Genomic DNA, 22,917 nt, shown 5'->3' with positions numbered 1-22,917 from the left:
ACCCGCCAAACTGCCGACCTTCTGATCGACAAGCTCAGCGTCCTTACCCACTGAGCCACCGCGTCCCTCAATGTCCACATGCATATAGGTTAAAAAAAAAACAACCACCCTAGTTTTGCTGGTGTTTGTCATGCAGCCACTTTCTCTACCCTTTTCCTATTTGTTATTCCCTTTTGCAAGGAAAGAAAGGATTGATGGAGTAACTTTGGAGGTCTCTTTGATGTCTCGAAAGACGGGGTGGAAAATCTGATAGCAGGTTTCCCTCCGTGATCGTTAATCCCATGTACGCACCACTTTAAGCTGTTCCCTTATGTCCTGAGAAATTCAAACGAGCGGGGAAAGAGGTATTTGCAGCTCACAAAATGTGCTTGTTAGAAGGCGCTAATGGCGATTTAAAAAAATAAAATTAGAGAGCATCAGAGGAAATTCATAGCTTCCGGCTCAGAGGGAAGCTATACCTCCAATTATACATCAAGCAGTTTCGTAAAATCCCGCTGACAAGTCAAAAAAAAAAAAAAAGTTAATTCTCAGAAGCTGCTTTTCCAAACTACAAACAGGGGTCTGGAGAGGAACAATTTACTCCAGCAAGTCAACTATTAGAACATTTAACCATTTTTTTGTTGTTTTGTAAGTCGGGTTTGCAAACTGTACACGTTGCAAATTGCACCAGTATCAAAATTAAAACGAGGTGCAGAAATTCAAAGTTTAGGGGGGGGGGGAAACGTACCTAACTGGGTCACGTGGCTGATGCGCTGATCCTGGTCTCTTTGGACAGGGCTTTGAATAGCGGGCTGGCTAACATCTGCTTCGAAGACCTCTGGTTTGATTGTCGAGTCTTCTGGAAAAAAATAGATAGGTGATATTTTTCGGTTTCAGTGAGCAGGAAATGACAATGTTTAAAAATGAAAATAAAATTTTAAAAGCGGGGGGGGAGGGTTTTTTTTTTTAAAAAAAATCACTACCCCCTTTCTATTTTAAGTGCACGACATCGTCTCTTTGCCTCTGCTCCTAAGGGGAAAACCTGAGCACCTAGGCAGCGTTGGCTTTGGGGAAAGAACTATAGGGCAATGTAATGCTGCATTCCAGTGACATCACCCACAAAATGCATCCATCTATCTATCTATCTATCTATCTATCTATCTATCTATCTATCTATCTATCTATCTCTATGTATCTATCATCTATATCTATATCTTATCTATGACTATATCTATCTACATCTATCTATCTCTATGTATCTATCATCTAACTCTGTATCTATCTCTATCTCTATATCTATATATATCTATGTATCTATCATGTATCTATCTATCTACCTATCTATATAACTATCTCTATGTATCTATCATCTAACTCTACATTTATATCTGTCTCTATATATATATATCTCTATATCTATCATGGGGACGCGGTGGCTCAGTGGGTTAGGACGCTGAGCTTGTCGATCAGAAGGTCAGCAGTTTGGCGGGTCGAATCCCGAGTGCCGCGTAGCAGAGTGAGCGCCTGTTACTCGTCCCAGCTTCTGCCAACCTAGCAGTTCGAAAGCACGTAAAAATGCAAGTAGAAAAATAGGGACCACTACGGTGGGAAGGTAACAGCGTTCCGTGCGCCTTTGGCGTCTAGTCATGCTGGCCACATGACCACGGAGACGTCCTCGGACAAGCGCTGGCTCTTCGGCTTTGAAACGGAGATGAGCACCGGCCCCTAGAGCCAGAAACGACTAGCATGCATGTGCGGGGGAACCTTTACCTTTAACTTTATATCTATCATCTAACTCTATATCTATTCACCGCCCTGAGTCCTTCGGGAAGGGCGGTATAAAAATTCAATAAAACTTAAAAACTTAATTCAATAAACTATCTATATCTATGTCTTTATCTATCTATCTATCTATCTATCTATCTATCTATCTATCTATCTATCTATCTATCTATCCCTAACCCTTTCTGGGTGTCCTCCTGGACATCCTCTCGTTAGACCAAAGGAACGGAAGAGGAGAAAGTCTGGTTGGTCTCCTTCCATGCTATCTCACCATACCTGCTTGTTTGTCTTCTTCCCGTACATCTTTCCGGTTGGACCCATGACCCTCTGCCTCACTTTGCTGGGCCTCTTCTCTTAGGGTCCTTCCCTTCAGGCCTTGGTCCAGGGTGAAGACACAATGCTGGAGATCTGGCCTGGGCAGGGGGCTCATTAAGGAGATGCTCCCCACGGATCTCGAGGGTTTCAGTAAAACAGGCAAGCGAGATTTCTTGGGTTGGTAACAAGAGTTGCTCTGAACGAAACACGAGATCAAGAAAGGATTAAACGGCACATCGATAAAGACCAGAAGGAGAATAAAATGCAGTCTGATAGAATCCAGGAGAAAAAAGGGGGTGCATTTTGTGTATAGGGGTGCGCGGGAGGGAAGACCCACCGCAACTGAAGAAGAAGAAGGAAAAAAAATCAGCCTCGCTGGGCTGGTAAAACAGGGCACTTAACAACCGTGTTACTAACTTAACAACTGCTGAACAACTGTGTCAAGGAAGGTCGTAAAATGGGGCAGAAGGGCCATCGGTAAGCTTTGCAAACTGGATTTCTATAGATTTTTTTTAAAAATGTAATTCTTATCTAGCTTTCTTCTTCCTCCCCTTTTTTCCTAGGAAAACCTTGCAAGTTCAGAAAGATTTTTTTTGTAAAAAAAAAAAAATGATTAAGGCAGCACGTCGATACCCCATGCATCATTAACTTAAGAAATTACCCTTGAATGTTGCGATAACTACGAAAATGGCTGGTTATTTCTGTGCATTAAGGGTGTGCAGGAAAAAAAAAATCCTGTAGCAACGACTGATTAGCTGTAATAGAGAATAACGGCTAAGAGACCGTAATAGCTAGACGCAACGTTACTCCAACTGCTTCAGAATTTTCTTCTGGGTGGTAGCGATGGGACAAAACCCTCCTTTGAAGACACACCCTGAGTAGAGAGCTCTTTGCCTCAGCTACTCACTGAGCAAGGGGTGAGGGGACAGGAAAAGAGAAGGCAAAATAGAAATGGCCCAGCGGTCCTCTAAGGTAAGATCGGAACATCTACAGATCTTTCAGGATGTCCACCAACAGTGGCCGAGCAGAGCAGGGCTCATGGAAAGGCATCTACCTTCCCACGTGCTTCAGACCAGGTGGCTCTTTCTCAACTTGCCTGAACATATTTAGCTTAGTTGGGCTTAGTGTTTGGTGTCTTCCAAAGCAGAGATCCAGGTCCATGTAGAGAAGACAAAGCCAACTGGCCAACTATGGGAACCTGCCTTTAACTGGGCGTCCCTGACACTAACTCAGCCAGATCAGCAAGGATTTCTTCTTCCAATGTATTCTATAGTTGCCATGTGCTCACTAGCACTGATGACGTTACCTGGATGGGTCATGAAACGTCTCCACGAAAACCAGCCAGCTCAGAGAACACCCAAAGACCCCACAACCCTTTGCTCCCCCTCCTCCTCTCAAGAAACCCCGTTCCTTTTTAGCGCTGATGATGTTACCCATCATGATGTTCCCTAGTTGGATAATGAAACGTTTGCAAGAAAACTGCCCAGCTCAGAGAGCACCAAGGACCCCACAATCCTCCTCCTCCTCCTCATCTTCCTCCTCCCACTGATGATGTTACCTAGTTGGGTCATGAAACGTCTGCAAGAAAGCCACCAAGCTCAGAGAGCACCAAGGACCCCACAATCCTCCTCCTCCTCATCATCTTCCTCCTCCCACTGATGATGTTACCTAGTTGGGTCATGAAACGTCTGCAAGAAAGCCACCAAGCTCAGAGAGCACCAAGGACCCCACAATCCTCCTCCTCATCATCATCTTCCTCCTCCCACTGATGATGTTACCTAGTTGGGTCATGAAACGTCTGCAAGAAAGCCACCAAGCTCAGAGAGCACCAAGGACCCCACAATCCTCCTCCTCATCATCATCTTCCTCCTCCCACTGATGATGTTACCTAGTTGGGTCATGAAACGTCTGCAAGAAAGCCACCAAGCTCAGAGAGCACCAAGGACCCCACAATCCTCCTCCTCATCATCATCTTCCTCCTCCCACTGATGATGTTACCTAGTTGGGTCATGAAACGTCTGCAAGAAAGCCACCAAGCTCAGAGAGCACCAAGGACCCCACAATCCTCCTCCTCCTCATCATCTTCCTCCTCCCACTGATGATGTTACCTAGTTGGGTCATGAAACGCATGCAAGAAAACTGCCCAGCAAGGACCCCACAATCCTCCTCCTCCTCCTCTTCTTCTTCCCTTGCAGATGTTACATTACCAAACCAGGTGACATCATCAGAACTAGCAGAGGGGGTGGGGTTTGGTCTCCCTAGTAGCAGTTACCATTCCTTTCCAACACTGATGATGTTCCCTAGTTGGGTCGCGAAACGTCTGCAAGAAAATTGCCCAGCTCAGAGAGCACCAAGGACCCCACAATCTTCTCTTCTTCTTCCCTTGCAGATGTTTCATGACCAAACCAGGTGACATCATCAGAGCTAGCAGAGGGGGTGGTGTTTGCTCTCCCTACTAGCACTTTCCATTCCTTTCCAACACTGATGATGTTCCCTAGTTGGGTCGTGAAACGTCTGCAAGAAAACCGCCTAGCTCAGACAGCACCAAGGACGCCCTCAGGTCAACCCTGAGCTATAAGGCGTCTTCTCCCATCGATACTCACTTTGTTCGCTTTGCTGAGCGGAAGGAGAGACTTCTGCGGATCGCCCTTGACAGAGACTTGCCTCTGCCAGCAATCCTTGTCAAACCGAGACGATTGGGTGGTGGCTCCGTCTTCAGAGACCGGCGTCCTTTGGCCTTCGTGCTTTGGCCTCGTGGCGCCGTCCGACTTGGCTGCTGTTTGGGTAGCCGTCTCCTTCACTTCCACTTTGGGCGATTCCGTCTCCACGTTCAACTCGCCCACGCTTTCTTCTCGGCCGGGTGTGGGTTGCGGTTGGCCTTGTTGCCTCAACGTGATGTTGGCTTGCATGAGCTGTTCGAGTTCAGCTCTCAGCTGAATAATCAGCTGCTTAAGATCACCCTCCTCTTTATTCTCCAGATCATCATTTAAATTGTCTCGCTCGGCGATTTTCTCAGGATCTGACGGCTCATTTGCAGCTTCCCTCTGTTCTTGCCTGCTTTTTTATGCCCGGTGCCGGAGAGGGGCGGAGGAACGGAGAGAGAAAAATAACAAAATAATCTTTTAAAAAAAAAAAAAACCACCCAACGTTTGTAAGAAAACAAATTCGCTCGCTGCAAAACAGTTTCCAGGCTCACGATAAAGCCTGAATAAATCCTTTCTCGTGCCAACCTCCTCAAAGAGAGTCAGACGAGAAACTTTGAAGGTGGAAGATTAACGAAACAGTAGGTGTTTTTTTTAAAGGAAACAAAATAGGAGAGATTCAGAAATAGACTTAATCCAAACAGTTATCCAGAAATGATTAGGTATAATTTGGTGACGGTTTAAAGATAAATAGCAGGCTGGTCCAAAAAAAAAGAAGAAATAAAGAAAGAAATTGTTGGATGGCAGCTGCTGTTTTCCCCCCCTAGAAAATGGGAATAATTTTCTCATTTATCACAGTCGGGCAGCTTCGGTGGAGACACAAAAGGGCAGAGAAGAACCAAAAGCAGGTTCGCATCCCACCAGGCTCAAGGTTGACTCAGCCTTCCATCCTTCCGAGGTAGGTAAAATGAGGACCCAGATTGTTGGGGGCAATTAAGCTGACTTTAATTGCCCCCAACAATTGGGGTGTGTGTGAAAGCCCTAATAAGCAGGCATATACATAGAATGAAGGCTACTGCTAAGCTTGTAAGCCGCCCTGAGTCTTCGGAGAAGGGCGGGATATAAATGGAATTTAAAAAAAATAAAAAATATTCAGAACAGCTTAACCAATAATGCTGGAGCTGAGAGCTCGTGGGCTTATGGAGGAAGAATAGAATAGAATAGAATAGAATAGAATAGAATAGAATAGAATAGAATAGAATAGAATAGAATAGAATAGAATAGAATAGAATAGAATAGAATAGAATAGAATAGAATAATAGAATAGAGTAGAGTAGAGTAGAGTAGAGTAGAGTAGAGTAGAGTAGAGTAGAGTAGAATAGAATAGCCTTGGTGGAGCAGTGGGCTTAATGCCTCCTTAGGTAACACCAGCTGCCTGCAATTAGTGCAGGTTCGAGTCCCACCAGGCTCAAGGTTGACTCAGCCTTCCATCCTTCCGAGGTAGGTAAAATGAGGACCCAGATTGTTGGGGGCAATTAAGCTGACTTTGTAATAATGCCGCTTGGGGTGTGTGTGAAAGCCCTAATAAGCAGGCATATACATAGAATGAAGGCTATTGCTAAGCTTGTAAGCCGCCCTGAGTCTTCGGAGAAGGGCGGGATATAAATGGAATTAAAAATAATAATAATAATAAAAAAGCGCTCCGGAGACGGTGGCTAAACGCCAGACTCACTCTGCTGTTTTTTTCCCCCCAGAACGAACCGCTCGAAACAGGCGGTCCTCGACTCAGCACGGTTTTGCTTACTGACCGTTCAAAGTTACCAAAAAGAGAGTCGCGGCTGTTCTTCGCTGTTAGGCATTCCCCCTGATCAGGTGGTCAAACTTCCGGTGCTTGGCAACTGACCCATAGTTATGACGGTGGCAATGTTCCGGTGTGTGTGTGTGTGTGTGTGTGTGTGTGTGAGACGCGATCTCCTTCTGCAGCCTTCTCACAAGCAAAGTCCATGGGGGAAAGTCGGATTCAGTTAACAACCGGGTTACTGAGTGATCAACTGGGTTTTAATTTTCTCAGGGTTCTATTTAATCTCTTTTAATTTGTTTTAACGTTTGTATTGACTGTTTTTTAAATGCCCTGTAAACCGCCCTGAGTCCTTCGGGAAAGGGCGGTATATAAATCTAAATAAATAAATAAATAAAATAACTGCAGCGATTCACGGCGAGAAAGGTCGTAGAATGGGGCAAAACCCCACTTAACAAATGTCTCAGCAACAGAACTTGGGGGCTCAATCGTGTTTGTAAGTCGAGGACTACCTGTACAAGAGCAGCGGATCCTGCTAGGTGCTGAGTACAGCTTACTACAGGGGGTAAGCTTCCAACTTGGCCCTTTGATGACTTGTGGACTTCAACTCCCAGAATTCCTCAGCCAGGCACGGAATCCGGCTTTCCCCCATGGACTTTGCTTGTGAGAAGGCTGCAAAAGGAGATCGCGTCACACACACACACACACACACACACACACACACACACACACACACAGTGTGCCTGGCTGAGGAATTCTGGGAGTTGAAGTCCACAAGTCATCAAAGGGCCAGGTTTGAAGACCCCTGGCTTACTAAGAGAGAAAGGCCCATTTCGGAAAAGTGATTTAATCAAGGAACATTATCGAAGCACGACAACTGGGTCAAAGGCGCTGTGTGAGCCTCGAAAGTTCCCATTTTATTGTCGCAAAAGTGCTTTTCCAAAAGGCACCTGGACTGTCTTGGGGTTTGTTTGTTTTTTCCCCTTGAAAACGTTTCGCTTCTCATCCGAGAAGCTTCTTCGGTTCTAAGGGAACGGTGAGGAACGGAAGGATTTATATTCAGTTAGAACTGAAGAAGCTTCTCGGATGAGAAGAGAAACGTCTTCAAGGGGGGAAAAAACAAAACCAAACCAAGACAGTCCAAGACTTTGGGACAATCGTGACCTGGATGACTGAGAATCTCCACGGACGTTTCCCCATTTGATTCAGCTTTTCCTTCCGGACGATCCAGATCTTACTTTGAAGTGAATGAACGAACGAATCTTTATTATCAAAGTACATGGTGATGGATGAAGAGAAGATTTTGGAAGGCAAACGACCTGAACCAATCACGGTCTCTCCTCCAGGTTGCAGAGATTTATTTTATTAATTCCATGTATATCCCGCCCTTCTCCGAAGACTCAGGGCGGCTTACAAGCTTAGCAGTAGCCTTCATTCTATGTATATTTTTATTTTTATTTTATTTTAATTCCATTTATATCCCGCCCTTCTCCGAAGACTCAGGGCGGCTTACAAGCTGAGCAATAGCCTTCATTCTATGTATATGCCTGCTTATTAGGGCTTTCACACACACCCCAAGCGGCATTATTACAAAGTCAGCTTAATTGCCCCCAACAATCTTGTTCCTCATTTTACCTACCTGGGAAGGACGGAAGGCTGAGTCAACCTTGAGCCTGGTGGGACTCGAACCTGCACTAATTGCAGGCAGCTGGTGTTACTTAGGGAGGCATTAGCCCACTGCTCCACCAAGGCTCTGTTCCATGCCTAAAAAGCCTTGGTACAGATTCACAACCACAACAATGACGCACCACCCAAATCCCGGTACCAACGTCAGTGATCCACTTGAAGGACGGTGGCGAGGACGGTGGTAAGAACGGGGGCAAAACAGAACTCTCTTGCTTAGCAAAGAGGAAATTGGGGTGTTAAGATGAGGACTCCCCGTACTGCAAAACTTTCGCAGCCTCCCGTCTCCCCAGGCCAAAAAAAAACAAAGAGAGAACAGATCTCATTCGTTTGCAAACCTTCCTCGTTCAGAGGCATCCTTTTATAGGCCTGGAAATCATTGGACATGGGTGGTCTCACCTGCATGGACCCCGCCCTGGAGGAAGCATCTTCCCCCCCACACGCCACCCCCTAAATTGCCAAGAAGGAAACGTGCCCCACAAACCTAGCTTTGCTCTCCTGGTTATTTCATTGCACGAGGAGCTGAAACGGTTTGGAAGCAGCTAGCTAGTTTCTCCCAGGTAAATGAGAGAAGGGCCATTATCTCCCTTTTCGACTTTCAGCGCAATTGCTTCCTTCGTCCCTCCAGTAGGACGGCTGTCCAAATTGCCGTGTCTAAGCTACTCACCAGCATACTAAAAATGCAGAGACATCACCCTGCCAACAAAAGCGTGTATAGTCAAGGCCGTGGTCTTCCCAGTTGCAGTGCGTGGCTGTGAAAGTTGGACCGTAAGAAAGGCTGAGCGCCAAAGAATCGAGGCCTTTGAACTACGGTACTGGAGAAGACTCCTGTGAGTCCCTTGGACTGCCAGGCGATCAAACCGGTCAGTCCTAGAGGAGATCAACCCTGACTGCTCTTTAGAAGGCCAGATCCTGAAGCTAAAACTCAAATACTTTGGCCACCTAATGAGAAGGAAGGACTCACTGGAGAAGAGCCTAATGCTAGGAAAGATGGAGGGCAATAGAAGAAGGGGACGACAGAGAATGAGGTGGCTGGATGAAGTCACTGAAGCAGGAGGCGTGAGCCTAAATGGACTCCAGAAGATGGTAGAGGACAGGAAGGCCTGGAGGAACATGGTCCATGAGGTCACGAGGGGTCGGACAGGACTTCACAACTAACAACAACTAGCTACTCACTCACCGAGATCCCAATTCTGCCGCTCTGTTTTCGTTCGGAAGGCACACGGGCGAAGACGTCTCTTCCCGACTGTCACAATTCTTGGCCGCCGGGCTCCCGTCAAAGTATTTGCCGGCAGCCGGCTCGGCTTCAAACTCCGGCGGGCTGAGAGTCTTGTAGGGTTGATCCGAAGAGTCTAAAGGAATGATCTGATCGGGAAGGAAAAGATGCATTGCTCTTCATCTGGCGGAAAGGAAGCGGGTAGGCCCCCGTCCACCAATCTAGAGACTGGAGAAGCGGAGGAGAGCCATCGATTCTGGCCCAAGAGGAAAGGCCCCACAATAACTTCCTGGACGCCGGAGTTGGGACGCTGACAATGAAATCCAGCCTTGCAGGCTTGAGGATGGTATCGTCCTGGATTGAGCCAGCCCCAGGGTTTGTGACTCTGCTCAACAGCCCAAGCAGAAATGCCCATGGTGGATTCCCCCTTTGGGTCAAGGAGGGGATGGGATAGGGGAAGGGAGGGGAGGAACAGAAGAGAAGGCAGAAGGGAGAAAGGAAGGGAAGGGAAAGGAGTAAATGGGTGAAGAAGAAAAGGGAAGGGGAGGGAGGGGAAGGGAAGGGAGTAAATGGGTGAAGAAGGGAAGGGGAGGGGAGGGAGGGGAAGGGAAGGGAAGGGAGTAAATGGGTGAAGAAGGGAAGGGGAGGGGAGGGAGGGGAAGGGAAGGGAGTAAATGGGTGAAGAAGGGAAGGGGAGAGGAGGGAGGGGAAGGGAAGGGAAAGGAGTAAATGGGTGAAGAAGGGAAGGGAAGGGAAAGGAGTAAATGGGTGAAGAAGGGAAGGGGAGGGGAGGGAGGGGAAGGGAAGGGAGTAAATGGGTGAAGAAGGGAAGGGGAGGGGAGGGAGGGGAAGGGAAGGGAGTAAATGGGTGAAGAAGGGAAGGGGAGGGGAGGGAGGGGAAGGGAAGGGAGTAAATGGGTGAAGAAGGGAAGGGGAGGGGAGGGAGGGGAAGGGAAGGGAAAGGAGTAAATGGGTGAAGAAGGGAAGGGAAGCGAAGCGAAGGGAAGGGAAGGAGTAAATGGGTGAAGAAGGGAAGGGGAGGGAAAGGAGTAAATGGGTGAAGAAGGGAAGGGGAGGGGAGGGAGGGGAAGGGAAGGGAGTAAATGGGTGAAGAAGGGAAGGGGAGGGGAGGGAGGGGAAGGGAAGGGAAAGGAGTAAATGGGTGAAGAAGGAAGGGGAGGGGAGGGAGGGGAAGGGAAGGGAAAGGAGTAAATGGGTGAAGAAGGGAGGGGAAGGGAAGGGAGTAAATGGGTGAAGAAGGGAAGGGGAGGGAAGGGAGGGGAAGGGAAGGGAAAGGAGTAAATGGGTGAAGAAGGGAAGGGAAGGGAGTAAATGGTGAAGAAGGGAAGGGGAGGGGAGGGAGGGGAAGGGAAGGGAAAGGAGTAAATGGGTGAAGAAGGGAAGGGAAGGGAGTAAATGGGTGAAGAAGGGGAGAGGAGGGAGGGGAAGGGAAGGGAAAGGAGTAAATGGGTGAAGAAGGGAAGGGGAGGGGAGGGAGGGGGAGGGAAGGGGACAAACACTAGTACAGCAATGACAAAAGAGCTGGAGTTATTTCCTCCCATCAGCCTGCAACTTCAGCGAGGCCTGCATGGAACTGTAAACCCACGAATCCTTGCCGGACACTCTCTCCAGGCCACCAAAGAGGGACAAGCTTCAAACCCAACCGCCTCGCCGATTCTGGAAGGACCCATCTGTGCCATTCATCCTCTGGCATTTCAGAGCCTCGCACACCCGCATGGGAGAAGCCTAAAACAGGCGGCCGGGTGCATCAAACCCTCACCTCGCTCAGCGTCTCCGCTCCGTCGCAGCTCGGCTCTTCGTCGGAGGCCCCCAGCAGAATCTGACTTCCCTCCACTCTTTCGAGAAGCTACACAAAAGCGTGGAATGGGATGAAAGGAAAAAAAAACACGCTGCATCGGTCAAAGGAAACCGGGTGATACGACGCATGTAGAAACGAGTAATGCTTTTTTAAAAAGAAAGAAAGAAAGAAAGAAAGAAAGAAAGAAAGAAAGAAAGAAAGAAAGAAAGAAAGAAAGAAAGAAAGAAGAAGAAGGAAGGAAGGAAGGAAGGAAGGAAGGAAGGAAGGAAGGAAGGAAGGAAGGAAGGAAGAAAGAAGAAAGAAAGAAAGAAAGAAAGAAAGAAAGAAAGAAAGAAAGAAAGAAAGACAAAGACATCCCTGCAAACAAGAGCAACAGATAGGAGGTTATTTAGCATCGTCGCCATCCCAAAAGGTACTAAAAATAAAGTATTTGATTCACACACGTTTCAGCAAAACAAGCAGTCCTCGACTTACGACCGGAATGGAGAATTGGAAAGGACCTTGGAGGTCATCTAGTCCAACCCCCTGCTCAAGCAGGAGATCCTATACCATTCCAGGCAAGTGGTTGTCCAGTCTCTTCTTAGAAAACCTCCAGTGATGGAGCACCCGCAACTTCTGAAGGCAAGTCGTTCCACTGATTAATTGTTCTCACTGTCATGAAATTCCTCCTGAGTTCCAGGTTGCTTTTCTCCTTGATGAGTTTCCATCCATTGCTTCCTGTCCTGCCTTCGGGCGCTTTGGAGAATAGCTTGACTTCTTCTTCTTTGGGGCAGCCCCTGAGATATTGGAAGACTGCTATCATGTCACCACTCGTCCTTCTCTTCATTAAACTAGACAAACCCAATTCCAGCAACCGTCCCTTCTGTGTTTTAGCCTCCAGTCCCCCGATCATCTTTGTTGCTCTTCTCTTCGCTCTAGAGCAGGGGTCTTCAAACTTAGCCCTTTTATGACTTGTGGACTTCAGCTCCCAGAATTCCCCATCCAGCGTGCCTGGCTGAGGAATTCTGGGAGTTGAAGTCCACAAGTCATAAAAGGGCCAAGTTTGAAGACACCTGCTCTAGAGTCTCAACATCTTTTTTACGTCATGCTGACCCAAACTGGAGGCCAATATTCCAAGTGTTATTAAGTCACGTCACCCCGTAGGAAACCCATGGAGCCTTCCAAGCTGGCGTTGTAACCTCCACCCACAAACACATCAAGCCACCAACGCTGGTTTTCCCTTCATCCACTCTAACACCACTAATCAATTGGCCAATCTTTAAGGGGGCACAAAAGAAACTCTCCCCTCTTTGTTTTCGGCCCCCGACTTCAAAAGCCGAACCTTATCCAGACCTGCCGGAATTCCTTGGTCTATTATAGCAATTAGCGATTAATGGAAACTTTATGCCAGGCGCTGCTTAAGCGAGACCGATTCTCTGGAGGGCCATTTGCCCGCTGCCTTAAATGAAAAATCCAATAAAATGGAGCCGTTCACCCAAAAGTTTTATTTTGAAAGAGGTAAAATCTGCTGCGAGGCAGAGAAAAATGGAGATGCGTCTTGAATCCCTAAGGCCTTTCTGGATCTCTGCGAGATTCATGAAACAACCCTTTTTTTTTTTCAGGGAAGGACAAGTTTTGGGTTCTCCTTCCAGAGGCTTGAACCCTGTCTCCGGAATCCACTATTGGAGCAGGTCTCTTTCCCAAAATGCAAAATTCCTTATCGGCTGAGAAAACGAGAAGGTTTTCCCCCAACGGGCTAATATTCTGCGTTTCTGGGATGCATTTAATGCAACGAGATCGGTCCCTCACCTGCAGTGCAGAGAAGAGCAACAAAGATGATCGGGGGACTGGAGGCTAAAACATATAAGGAACGGTTGCTGGGATTGGGTATGTCTGGTTTAATGAAAGGAAGGACGAGGGGGGACATGATAGCAGTCTTCTAATGTCTCAGGGGCTGCCCCAAAGAAGAGGGAGTCAAGTTGTTCTCCAAAGCCCCTGAAGGCAGGACAAGAAGCAACGGGTGGAAACTCATCAAGGAGAGAAGCAACCTGGAACTAAGGAGAAATTTCCTGACATTGAAAACAATGGGACAGCTGGAGCCCAGACATTGCGGGTGCTCCAACACTGGAGGTTTTTAAGAAGAGATTAGGACAACCATTCGTCCAGAATGTCATAGGGTCTCCTGCTTGGGCAAGGAGTTAGACTAGATGACCTCCAAGGTTCCTTCCAACTCTGTTCTGTTCTGTTCTATTCTATTCTATTCTAATTTTATTCATTCTAATTCTATTCTATTCATTCTAATTCTATTCTATTCTATTCTATTCTATTTTCTATTCTATTCTAATTCTATTCATTCTAATTCTACTCTATTCTATTCATTCTAATTATTCTATTCTATTCATTCTAATTCTTATTCTATTCTAATTTAATTATTTCATTATTCTATTCTATTCTATTTTCTATTCTATTCTAATTCTATTCTATTCTATTTTCTATTCTATTCTAATTCTATTCATTCTAATTCTACTCTATTCTATTCTATTCAAATTCTTATTCTATTCTATTCATTCTAATTTTTATTCTATTCTATTCTAATTTAATTATTTCATTATTCTATTCTAATTTTATTCATTCTAATTCTATTCTATTCATTCTAATTCTAATCTATTCTATTCTATTTTCTATTCTAATTCTATTCTATTCCATTCATTCTAATTATTCTATTCTATTCTATTCATTCTAATTCTTATTCTATTCTAATTTAATTATTTCATTATTCTAGTCTAGTCTATATTCTATTCTATTCTAGTCTAGTCTAGTCTACTCTCTAGTCTACATTCTATTCTATTTTATTATCCTGTTACATTGTTTGCCCGCGCTCTGCTCCTTTTCTGGAAAGGACCCGAGCCCCCCCCCCAGCACGCAGGCCCTGTCCTTTTTTTCTGAAATGCCGCTTTGGACCCCATCAAACTGAGAAAGCATCAGAGGCCACTTCCCACTTTCATCCACCTTGGGTGGAAGCCCGAGTCAGCCGGGAGGAAGATCAAATCTTTTCCTTCTAATGTCCTTTCTGCAGCCCGGCCAAGGCGGGCGTGAAATCAGCCAAGCGTCTTTGGCGGAGGCTACCCATTAAGACCATGGGCTGGGTGTAGAAATGTCATTGATCTAAAGCTGGCTGAATCCCCGGCACGGCCGAGGGAATTTTGGAGACAAGAGCTGACATTTTCTCCCTCTTGATCAGCAACCGAAGCGGAAGCCACCCAGAGCTGAGATCACAGGAGCTGCCTCTGACAACCTCAATCTGTTCTTTCTACCTCCACCCTCTTTTTTTAAAAAAAATCAATAATATAAAACAAGGGGTCCCCAACCTGAACAGAGAGCGTGGGGAAAAAAAATTAGGGAGGAAAAAAAATACACATTTCCACGTGAAGCCGAGTCTCAGCTTCTGCCTGGTGGTGGTCCAACTGCCAAATTTCCCCCACCCCACCCCCCAAAAACAACAACACCCAGCTCAAGGTGACGGGAAGGGCTTCCGAGGATCGATCCGGTCTTGTTCCAATTACCCCCTGGCAGCTCAAAACCTTGAGAGTCTGCTTTTCCTCGACAAAGTTGCTGAGGTGTCACCTTTTGCAATCATCCGGAGGGCCCCAGGTGCTGGATTCAGCAGAAAGAGCTCCCGGTTTGAAAGCAGATGTTTGGAAGACGAGAGAAAAGCAAAGCTTTTCACTTCTCGGAGACCGTAACCGTTCCAGGTGTTGCAGGTCCCCAAGGAGTTGGACGTTAGAAGGACTCAGAGCAAGGGGGGGTGAAGAGGATTGCTCCCCTGGATTCCTTCTAGAAAGGTGGGGCAAGCGTGTGGGATCGGCAGATTTCAAAACAGCTGAGAAAACAGCTTAGCTTGGCCAACGTTGAGCGAAAAAAAGCCTCCCAAATGAAGGATGCAAAGGCATTCTGGGCGAGGGCCAACCCGACGTAAGAACGAACCCCGTTATCAGAGTCCTATCGTAAGCCGGTGTTCGGATTTTAATTTAATCCAAGGTGGTAAAGCTAAAGACCAAGGAAGATGCAAGACAATACACCGATTTTGATACGCTGAAGAATTAATAAGAGTACAGGTAAGTACAGTTCATTTAGCGCGGCCTTTTTTCCGGTGCCATTGTAACTTTGAACTAAGTGAACTGTTGTAATTTGGGGACTGCCAGAATAGAATAGAATAGAATAGAATAGAATAGAATAGAATAGAATAGAATAGAATAGAATAGAATAGAATAGAATAGAATAGAATAGAATAGAATAGAATAGAATAGAATAGAATAGAATAGGAGTAGAGTAGAGTAGAATAGGAATAGGAATAGGAATAGGAATAGGAATAGGAATAGAGTAGAGTAGAGTAGAGTAGAGTAGAGTAGAAGAATAGAATAGAATAGAATAGAATAGAATAGAATAGAATAGAATAGAATAGAATAGAATAGAATAGAATAGAATAGAATAGAATCTTTATAGTGAAGAGAAGAGAAGAGAATTAAGGAATAGAATAGAATAGAATAGAATAGGAATAGAGTAGAGTAGAGTAGAGTAGAGTAGAGTAGAGTAGAGTAGAGTAGAGTAGAGTAGAGTAGAGTATAGAATAGAATAGGAATAGGAATAGGAATAGGAATAGGAATAGGAATAGGAATAGGAATAGAGTAGAGTAGAGTAGAATAGAATAGAATCTTTATAGTGAAGAGAATAGAATAGAATTAAGGAATAGAATAGAATAGAATAGAATAGAATAGAATAGAATAGAATAGAATAGAATAGAATAGAATAGAATAGAATAGAATAGAATAGAATAGGAGTAGAGTAGAGTAGAGTAGAGTAGGAATAGGAATAGGAATAGGAATAGGAATAGGAATAGGAATAGAGTAGAGTAGAGTAGAGTAGAATAGAATAGAATAGAATAGAATCTTTATAGTGAAGAGAAGAGAAAAGAAGAGAATTAAGGAATAGAATAGAATAGAATAGAATAGAATAGAATAGAATAGAATAGAATAGAATAGAATAGAATAGAATAGAATAGAATAGAATAGAATAGAATAGGAATAGAGTAGAGTAGAGTAGAATAGAATAAATAGGAATAGGAATAGGAATAGGAATAGGAATAGAGTAGAGTAGAGTAGAGTAGAGTAGAGTAGAGTAGAGTAGAGTAGAATAGAATAGAATCTTTATAGTGAAGAGAAGAGAATTAAGGAATAGAATAGAATAGAATAGAATAGAATAGAATAGAATAGAATAGAATAGAATAGAATAGGAATAGAGTAGAGTAGAGTAGAGTAGAGTAGAGTAGAGTAGAGTAGAGTAGAGTAGAGTAGAGCAGAGCAGAGTAGAGTAGAATAGGAATAGGAATAGGAATAGAGTAGAGTAGAGTAGAGTAGAGTAGAATAGAATAGAATAGAATCTTTATAGAGAAGAGAAGAGAAGAGAAGAGAAGAGAAGAGAAGAGAAGAGAAGAGAAGAGAAGAGAAGAGAAGAGAAGAGAAGAGAATTAAGGAATAGAATAGAATAGAATAGAATAGAATAGAATAGAATAGAATAGAATAGAATAGAATAGAATAGAATAGAATAGAATAGAATAGAATAGAATAACAAGAGTGGGAAGGGATCTCAGAGGTCTTCTAGTCCAGCCCCCTGCTCAAGCAGGAGACCCTTGACCATTTCAGACAAATGGTTGTTCAATCTCTTCTTAAAAACCTCCAGTGATGAACACCCACAAGTGCTGAAGGCAAAAGCCGTTCCACTGGTTAATTGTTTTCACTCTCCAGAAATTTCCCCTTAAGTTTTACGTTGCTTCTCTCCTTGATTAGTTTCCATCCGTTCTTCCTTGTCTAGCCATTGGGGACTTTGGAAAATAGGTTGTCCCCCTCTCTGGGGGAGGACAGAAGATAGTTAGAAGACACACACACCCACACCCACACCCACAGAGGATTTCCTGCAGCCCTGCCTGCATCCCAGGTAACTTTCTGCCACTTTAAAACATCTGCTCGGGAAAAGGGAAAAATTATGGGCGAGGGCACCCATCACCTCCCTCTGTTTCCCCAACAAGCCTTGGTGGAGCAGAAGGCTAATGCCTCCTTAAGTAAGACCAGCTGCCTGCAATTAGTGCAGGTTCGAGTCCCACCAGGCTCAAGGTTGACTCAGCCTTCCATCCTTCCGAGGTAGGTAAAATGAGGACCCAGATTGTTGGGGGCAATTAAGCTGACTTTGTAATAATGCCGCTTGGGGGGGGGGTGTGAAAGCCCTAATAAGCAGGCATATACATAGAATGAAGGCTACTGCTAAGCTTGTAAGCCGCCCTGAGTCTTCGGAGAAGGGCGGGATATAAATGTAATAAAAATAAATAAATAAATAAAAACAACTGTTTGCAAGTTTGCACCCCGAGCCAGCACCAACTTCATCAAACCTGTGCACACGGCTCAGCTGCTTTTACGCCCCATATCGGCTGGAGACAGTCCAAAAAGGAAAAAAGGAAAAAAAATCAGGTTCTGCAAGCATTCCATTTTCCAGCTCTTTGAGTCAAAAAGTCTGATTGAAGCACTCAAGGTAGAAAATGTCATTCTGCTGCTTGGTTTTTGATCCGGAGAAAATGATCCAAGCAGTGCTCTTTTTCTTTAAAAAATAAAAATAAAAATAAAAATAGCAAGCTGTGCACTTCCGAGGGATTAAAACGGGGCAATCGTGCCCAGCGATTCATTGCAAGATCGGGAGTGGGGTGTGTGCGGTGGAAATGGAAATGTCAGGGGGGGATAAGGGAACAGCTCAACCTGTTGGATTTCTTCAAGGAAGAACGCAAAAGCGAGGCCACGTATCTCTCATTTAAAAGGTTCTAAATCCTCCCAGTCTCCAGATAAATAGGAGCCAGCCGTGTGCTGCAGCTGCCAAAAAAGCCAACACAGTGCTAGGCTGCATTAACAGAGGGATAGACTCAAGATCGCGTGAAGCGTTAATACCACTTTACAAGGCCTTGGTAAGGCCACACTTGGAATGCTGCACCCAGTTTTGGTCACCACAATGTAAAAAAAAGATGTTGAGACTCTAGAAAGAGTACGGAGAAGAGCAACAAAGATGATTAAGGGCCTGGAGGCTAAAACATATAAGAAACGGAATTGGGTATGTCTAGTTTAACGAAGAGAAGAGTGAGGGGGGACATGAGAGCAGCGTTCCAATATCTCAGGGGCTGCCCCAAAAGAAGAGGGAGTCAAGCTCTTCTCCAAAGCACCTGAAGGCGGGACAAGAAGCAACGGATGGAAAATAATCCAGGAGAGAAGCAACCTAGAACTAAGGAGAAACTTCCTCACAGTTAGAACAACTAACCAGTGGAATGGGTCGGGGGGCTGGACTAGATGACCTACAAGGTCCCTTCCAATTTCTAGTCTAAGGTCTCCTGCTTGACCAGGGGGTTGGACCAGATGACCTCCAAAGTCCCTTCCAACTCTGTTATCCTATTCTACGGTCTCCCGTTTAAGCAGGGGGTTGGACTAGATGACCTATAAGGTCCCTTCCAATTTCTAGTCTAAGGTCTCCTGCTTGACCAGGGGGTTGGACCAGATGACCTCCAAAGTCCCTTCCAACTCTGTTATCCTATTCTACGGTCTCCCGTTTGAGCAGGGGGTTGGACTAGATGACCTATAAGGTCCCTTCCAATTTCTAGTCTAAGGTCTCCTGTTTGAGCAGGGGGTTGGACTAGAAGACCTCCAAGGTCCCTTCCAACTCTGTTATTCTTAACTGGTAGTAGCTGCTGGACTATCTTCTGAAGCCTTCAGCAATCACCTTGCAAATCCAAGGATTAACCCTTATCCTGGGTTATTGGATTAACCCTTATTGGATTAATAAGGGTATTGGGATTAAGCCTTATCCCAGCCTTTATTGGCACCCTCTAAAAGCTATCAAAAGGGCAACAGCATTAACTTGGACAGGGGCCCTGAATTCTCACGACCAGGCCTTCCACACGGTTGGAACACGGATGCTTAACTTTACAGTTGATCTCCATCCATTTCCCCTAAGAGGAAGATTTTTTTGCTTCTTGATTGTCCACTGTTCCCTTTTTCCCCCCAAAAGACAACCAACAGGCGGAATCTTCCGAAGTTGAATTTTAGAAGACTGCTGCCTATTTGGGACTTGGGTTTGGCTAGTCTAGAGAAAAGAAGAAATAGGGGAGACATGATAGCAGCGTTCCAGTATCTGAGGGGCTGCCCCAAAGAAGAGGGGGTCACATTATTCTCCAAAGCACCAGAAATAAAGACAAGAAACAATGGTTGGAAACTGACCAAAGAGAGAAGCAACGTGGAATTAAGGAGAAACTTCCTGACAGTCAGGACAATCAACCAATGGAACAGCTTGCCACCAGAAATCCTGGGCGCTCCATCACTGGATATTTTTAAGAAGAGACTGGATAGTCACTTGTCTGAGATGGTGTAGGTCAGAGATCTTCAAACTCGGCCCTTTTATGACTCATGGACTTCAACTCCCAGAATTTCTCAGCCAGGCATGCTGGCTGAGGAATTCTGGGAGTTGAAGTCCATGAGTCATAAAAGGGCCGAGTTTGAAGACCCCTGGTGTAGGTTCTCCTTCTTGAGCAGGGGGCTGGACTAGAAGACCTCCAAGGTCCCTTTCCAGCTCTATTCTATTCTGTTTCTCTTACGCTGTCCACCGTCTCCCGGTCGACTTTTGGAGAAGTCTCAGATCACGCAGTCTGGATCTGTTCCGTCTGCGGTCCAAGCTGTCCGTACAATCTTCCAACAATGTCAGGGGACCGTGTTACGTTTCGGGAGGAATAGGGAGGTTTAAGAAACCCGAGTCTCACCTCGCTTGTGTCTAAGGACTTCTGCTTCTCGTTTCCCGACGGATCCGACGTGGAGAAGTCAAACGGCTTCTTTTTCAGTTCCTGGATGACCCAATGCATTTCCTTCACCACGCCGAGGAGCTCGACAAACTGAGAAAAGGTGAAGGGAAGCTCTCAAAGACGGTGGGAATTCTTCCAGCCTTCCAGAAAAGTTCCTGTGTTCCCATTTGAACAGATGGCTCTTGGTCAAAAAGCCCTGCCTGAGTCATGTTTCCCACAACCCAAGGAATTCACCTTGGGAAGGACCATGATCAGCCTGCCTACAAATAGCTGGTTAACCAGGGGTTTATCAATTAGGAAAGCTACTCTGTTCATGTCCCAAATGGGGACAATTAATCTTATCCAAAGCAAAGATGAGGTGGTCTCCATATTTTGGCTCTTTTAATCTAGAATCTGACACTCCTTGGGATCCCTGTCAATTCTTGTAGAACTGGAGGTTGGATCCTGAAGGTTATTCTAGATTTGCTACTCCAAGTATCTCCTACGTTCGGATTCCTTGCAATTTCCTTGCAAACTTACGCAGGTGGGCATCAAGCAACCCCCACCGGAACTCAACACAGCCAACTCAACACGGCCAACTCAACACGGCCAACTCGTCACGGTCAACTTGCTGTGGGACAACTCGCCGCAGGGCAATTTAAGAGTTCAATTGAATTATTCAAAATAAAATTTTTAAAAAAATATTTCAATTTTTGTCATTCGCGTTTCATTCCGCATCCTTTTCTTTAATGACTCTACTCTGCCGTTTCTTGAAGATTAGTGTAACTCTCGTCCCGCGGAGAATTGTCCTGCGTCAAGTGGGCCATGTCAAGTTGGCCAACGCGAGTTGGCCATAGCAAGTTGGGCATGGCGAACTGTCATTAGACCGGCACTCACCGTGCAGTCTCAGAGACAGGTAAGATGCAGTGATGTTAATGAGCTTTCTCGAAGAACACAGCTAGAGAAGACGGGAGCCAAATACCTTTTTTTTTAGCTCCTCCACGGAGAGCTGGTCAACTTGACAATCCCAACGGTGATCCTGGTCCCGTAAGCAGATGCTCATGTACGACGTCTGATTGCTCCAAGATAAATGGGTGTCTTCTAGTAAAAAAAACAGGGTGGAAAAACTGCATTTATTTCAGAATAATGCTACCTAAGTTGAGCCATGAACGTGAGGAAGTATGTTACCTAGGACAGATGATTAGATTAGATTAGATTAGATTAGAGCCATGAAGACTGGTAGTCCTGTATATCCCTTTCTCTACAAACCTCTCTATCTTCTTTGGAGAGCAAGAGTCTATTCTACTCGCCTTCCTTCCTGTTATCCTGGATTTGCTCTTCTAACGTTCTCCGCAAATTCCAAGTCTCCAGGATGCCTTCTTCAAGTTGCTTCCGCAGGGCCAAGATGGCGTTTAGCTCCTCCTGCAGATTATTGATGCTAATTTAAAAAAAAAAGGAAAAGAAGAAAGGAGGATTTTTAACCGAAGACCGAAGGAGACAAAAGCTCCAGGCTCATGAAACATTTGCAAAAACTGTGCTCTGGACCTCTGGCATACTTTTTTGTTCACACATGAAAGTTCTCCTTTCAAACAGGAGAAAGGACGAAGTCGGCTTTCAAAGCCTCTTGAAAGGGCAGGATAAACAGATCTTTAGAGGAGATTAAAATAAAAGTTACAAAAAAAACAAAACAAGTGCGTCATTTGTCCCCATGGCGGTGTCTTTCAAACTTTGATGATATCCTGAGCTTCAAAGTTATTTTTTTTTTCCCCCTCGGCAAGGAAAACCACGACGACGCAGATTTGCCTAGAATTTCTGAAGCCTTCGGAGAGATCTATTTATTCCAGTAGATCAAGCATTGACATTTGCCGAGTTCTAAATCTCTCTCCTTTAATTCATCTCCACAATGGTCGGGCGAGGTAGGTTAGACCCAGGAGGCCTTAAGTTTACAAGGCTCAGCTCTTCGATTTACGGCTGCAGTTCAAAGAATAGCAGAGTGGGAAGGGACTTTGGAGGTCATCTAGTCCAGAGCTTTTCAACCTTTTCACCCATTGTGCCACTTTTAGGAGATGGCGACATCCGAGGATCGCCAGTCGCCTAGCAAGGGGTCAAAAACTTGATGAACCAAAAAAAAGGGAAAAAAGTGATGAAGTACAGGTAGTCCTCGACTTACAACAGTTCGCTTAATGACCGTTCGAGGTGACAATGGCACTGAAAAAAGTGCCCCCCAAGCCACAGCCGAGCAAGACACCTGCCTGCCTGCCTGGCGGTGCTCTTCCTCCTGTCCGAGGTTTTCATTGTTGTGAGCATTTCTGTTCAGGATTGGCAGCGGGTTTGGGGTGGGGGGGTGTTTGGGTTTTATTCCCCCCGTCTGCTGGGTGGTTGCAGCAGGTTTTGGTCACATGACCCTGGGACACACTGTGACCGTCATAAATAGGAATCAGTTGCCAAGCATCTGAATGTAAATCACAAGACCCTGGAGCTGCTGCAACATTCCAACTGATGGGCGCTTCTTCTGGGCTCAGCAGAAGCGCGAGGATTATTGCCAAGCTCCAGCTGGATCCTGGTGCTGATCCTGCCGCTTCCGCTGAGCCCCGACAGCCCTGCAGCTCCAGCCGTCTCTCGCCCAGGCTTGTGCGGTGCTGCCACCGGTTCAGCTCATTCCCCTCCCCTGCTACCACTTTTCTAGGATGGTCGCGTACCACCTGCCAGGTGCCCATGTACCACAGGTGGTACCCGTACCGCTGGTTGAAAAGCCCTGGTCTAGTCCGACCCCCTACAGAAGCAGGAATTTTCCGCTGCGGCAATTGTTCACGTGAGTTTGCTAATGGTGGTCAGGTGCTGTAACCG

The 22,917-nt window shown here is 45.6% G+C and overlaps 1 protein-coding gene across 1 annotated transcript in view; it reads right to left on the bottom strand.

Moving 5' to 3' along the window:
- CDK5RAP2 (CDK5 regulatory subunit associated protein 2) overlaps nucleotides 1-22,917 on the bottom strand; it is a 62,865-nt gene that overhangs the window by 32,385 nt on the left and 7,563 nt on the right. Inside the window, exons 8-15 of the mRNA XM_083374873.1 lie at nucleotides 21,381-21,508; nucleotides 21,053-21,171; nucleotides 20,053-20,181; nucleotides 11,196-11,282; nucleotides 9,380-9,564; nucleotides 4,680-5,130; nucleotides 2,038-2,272; nucleotides 728-838 (exon numbers count right to left, since the gene is read on the bottom strand). Coding sequence (XP_083230999.1) covers nucleotides 728-838; nucleotides 2,038-2,272; nucleotides 4,680-5,130; nucleotides 9,380-9,564; nucleotides 11,196-11,282; nucleotides 20,053-20,181; nucleotides 21,053-21,171; nucleotides 21,381-21,508 — 1,445 coding nt within the window. The remainder of the gene's footprint in view (nucleotides 1-727; nucleotides 839-2,037; nucleotides 2,273-4,679; nucleotides 5,131-9,379; nucleotides 9,565-11,195; nucleotides 11,283-20,052; nucleotides 20,182-21,052; nucleotides 21,172-21,380; nucleotides 21,509-22,917) is intronic.

This window comes from Vipera ursinii, assembly GCF_947247035.1.
Source record: "Vipera ursinii genome assembly, chromosome: 16".
Classification (NCBI taxonomy): domain Eukaryota; kingdom Metazoa; phylum Chordata; class Lepidosauria; order Squamata; family Viperidae; genus Vipera; species Vipera ursinii.
Note: the sequence above shows the minus strand (reverse complement) of the source record. Positions and strands in the feature narration are given on the sequence as shown.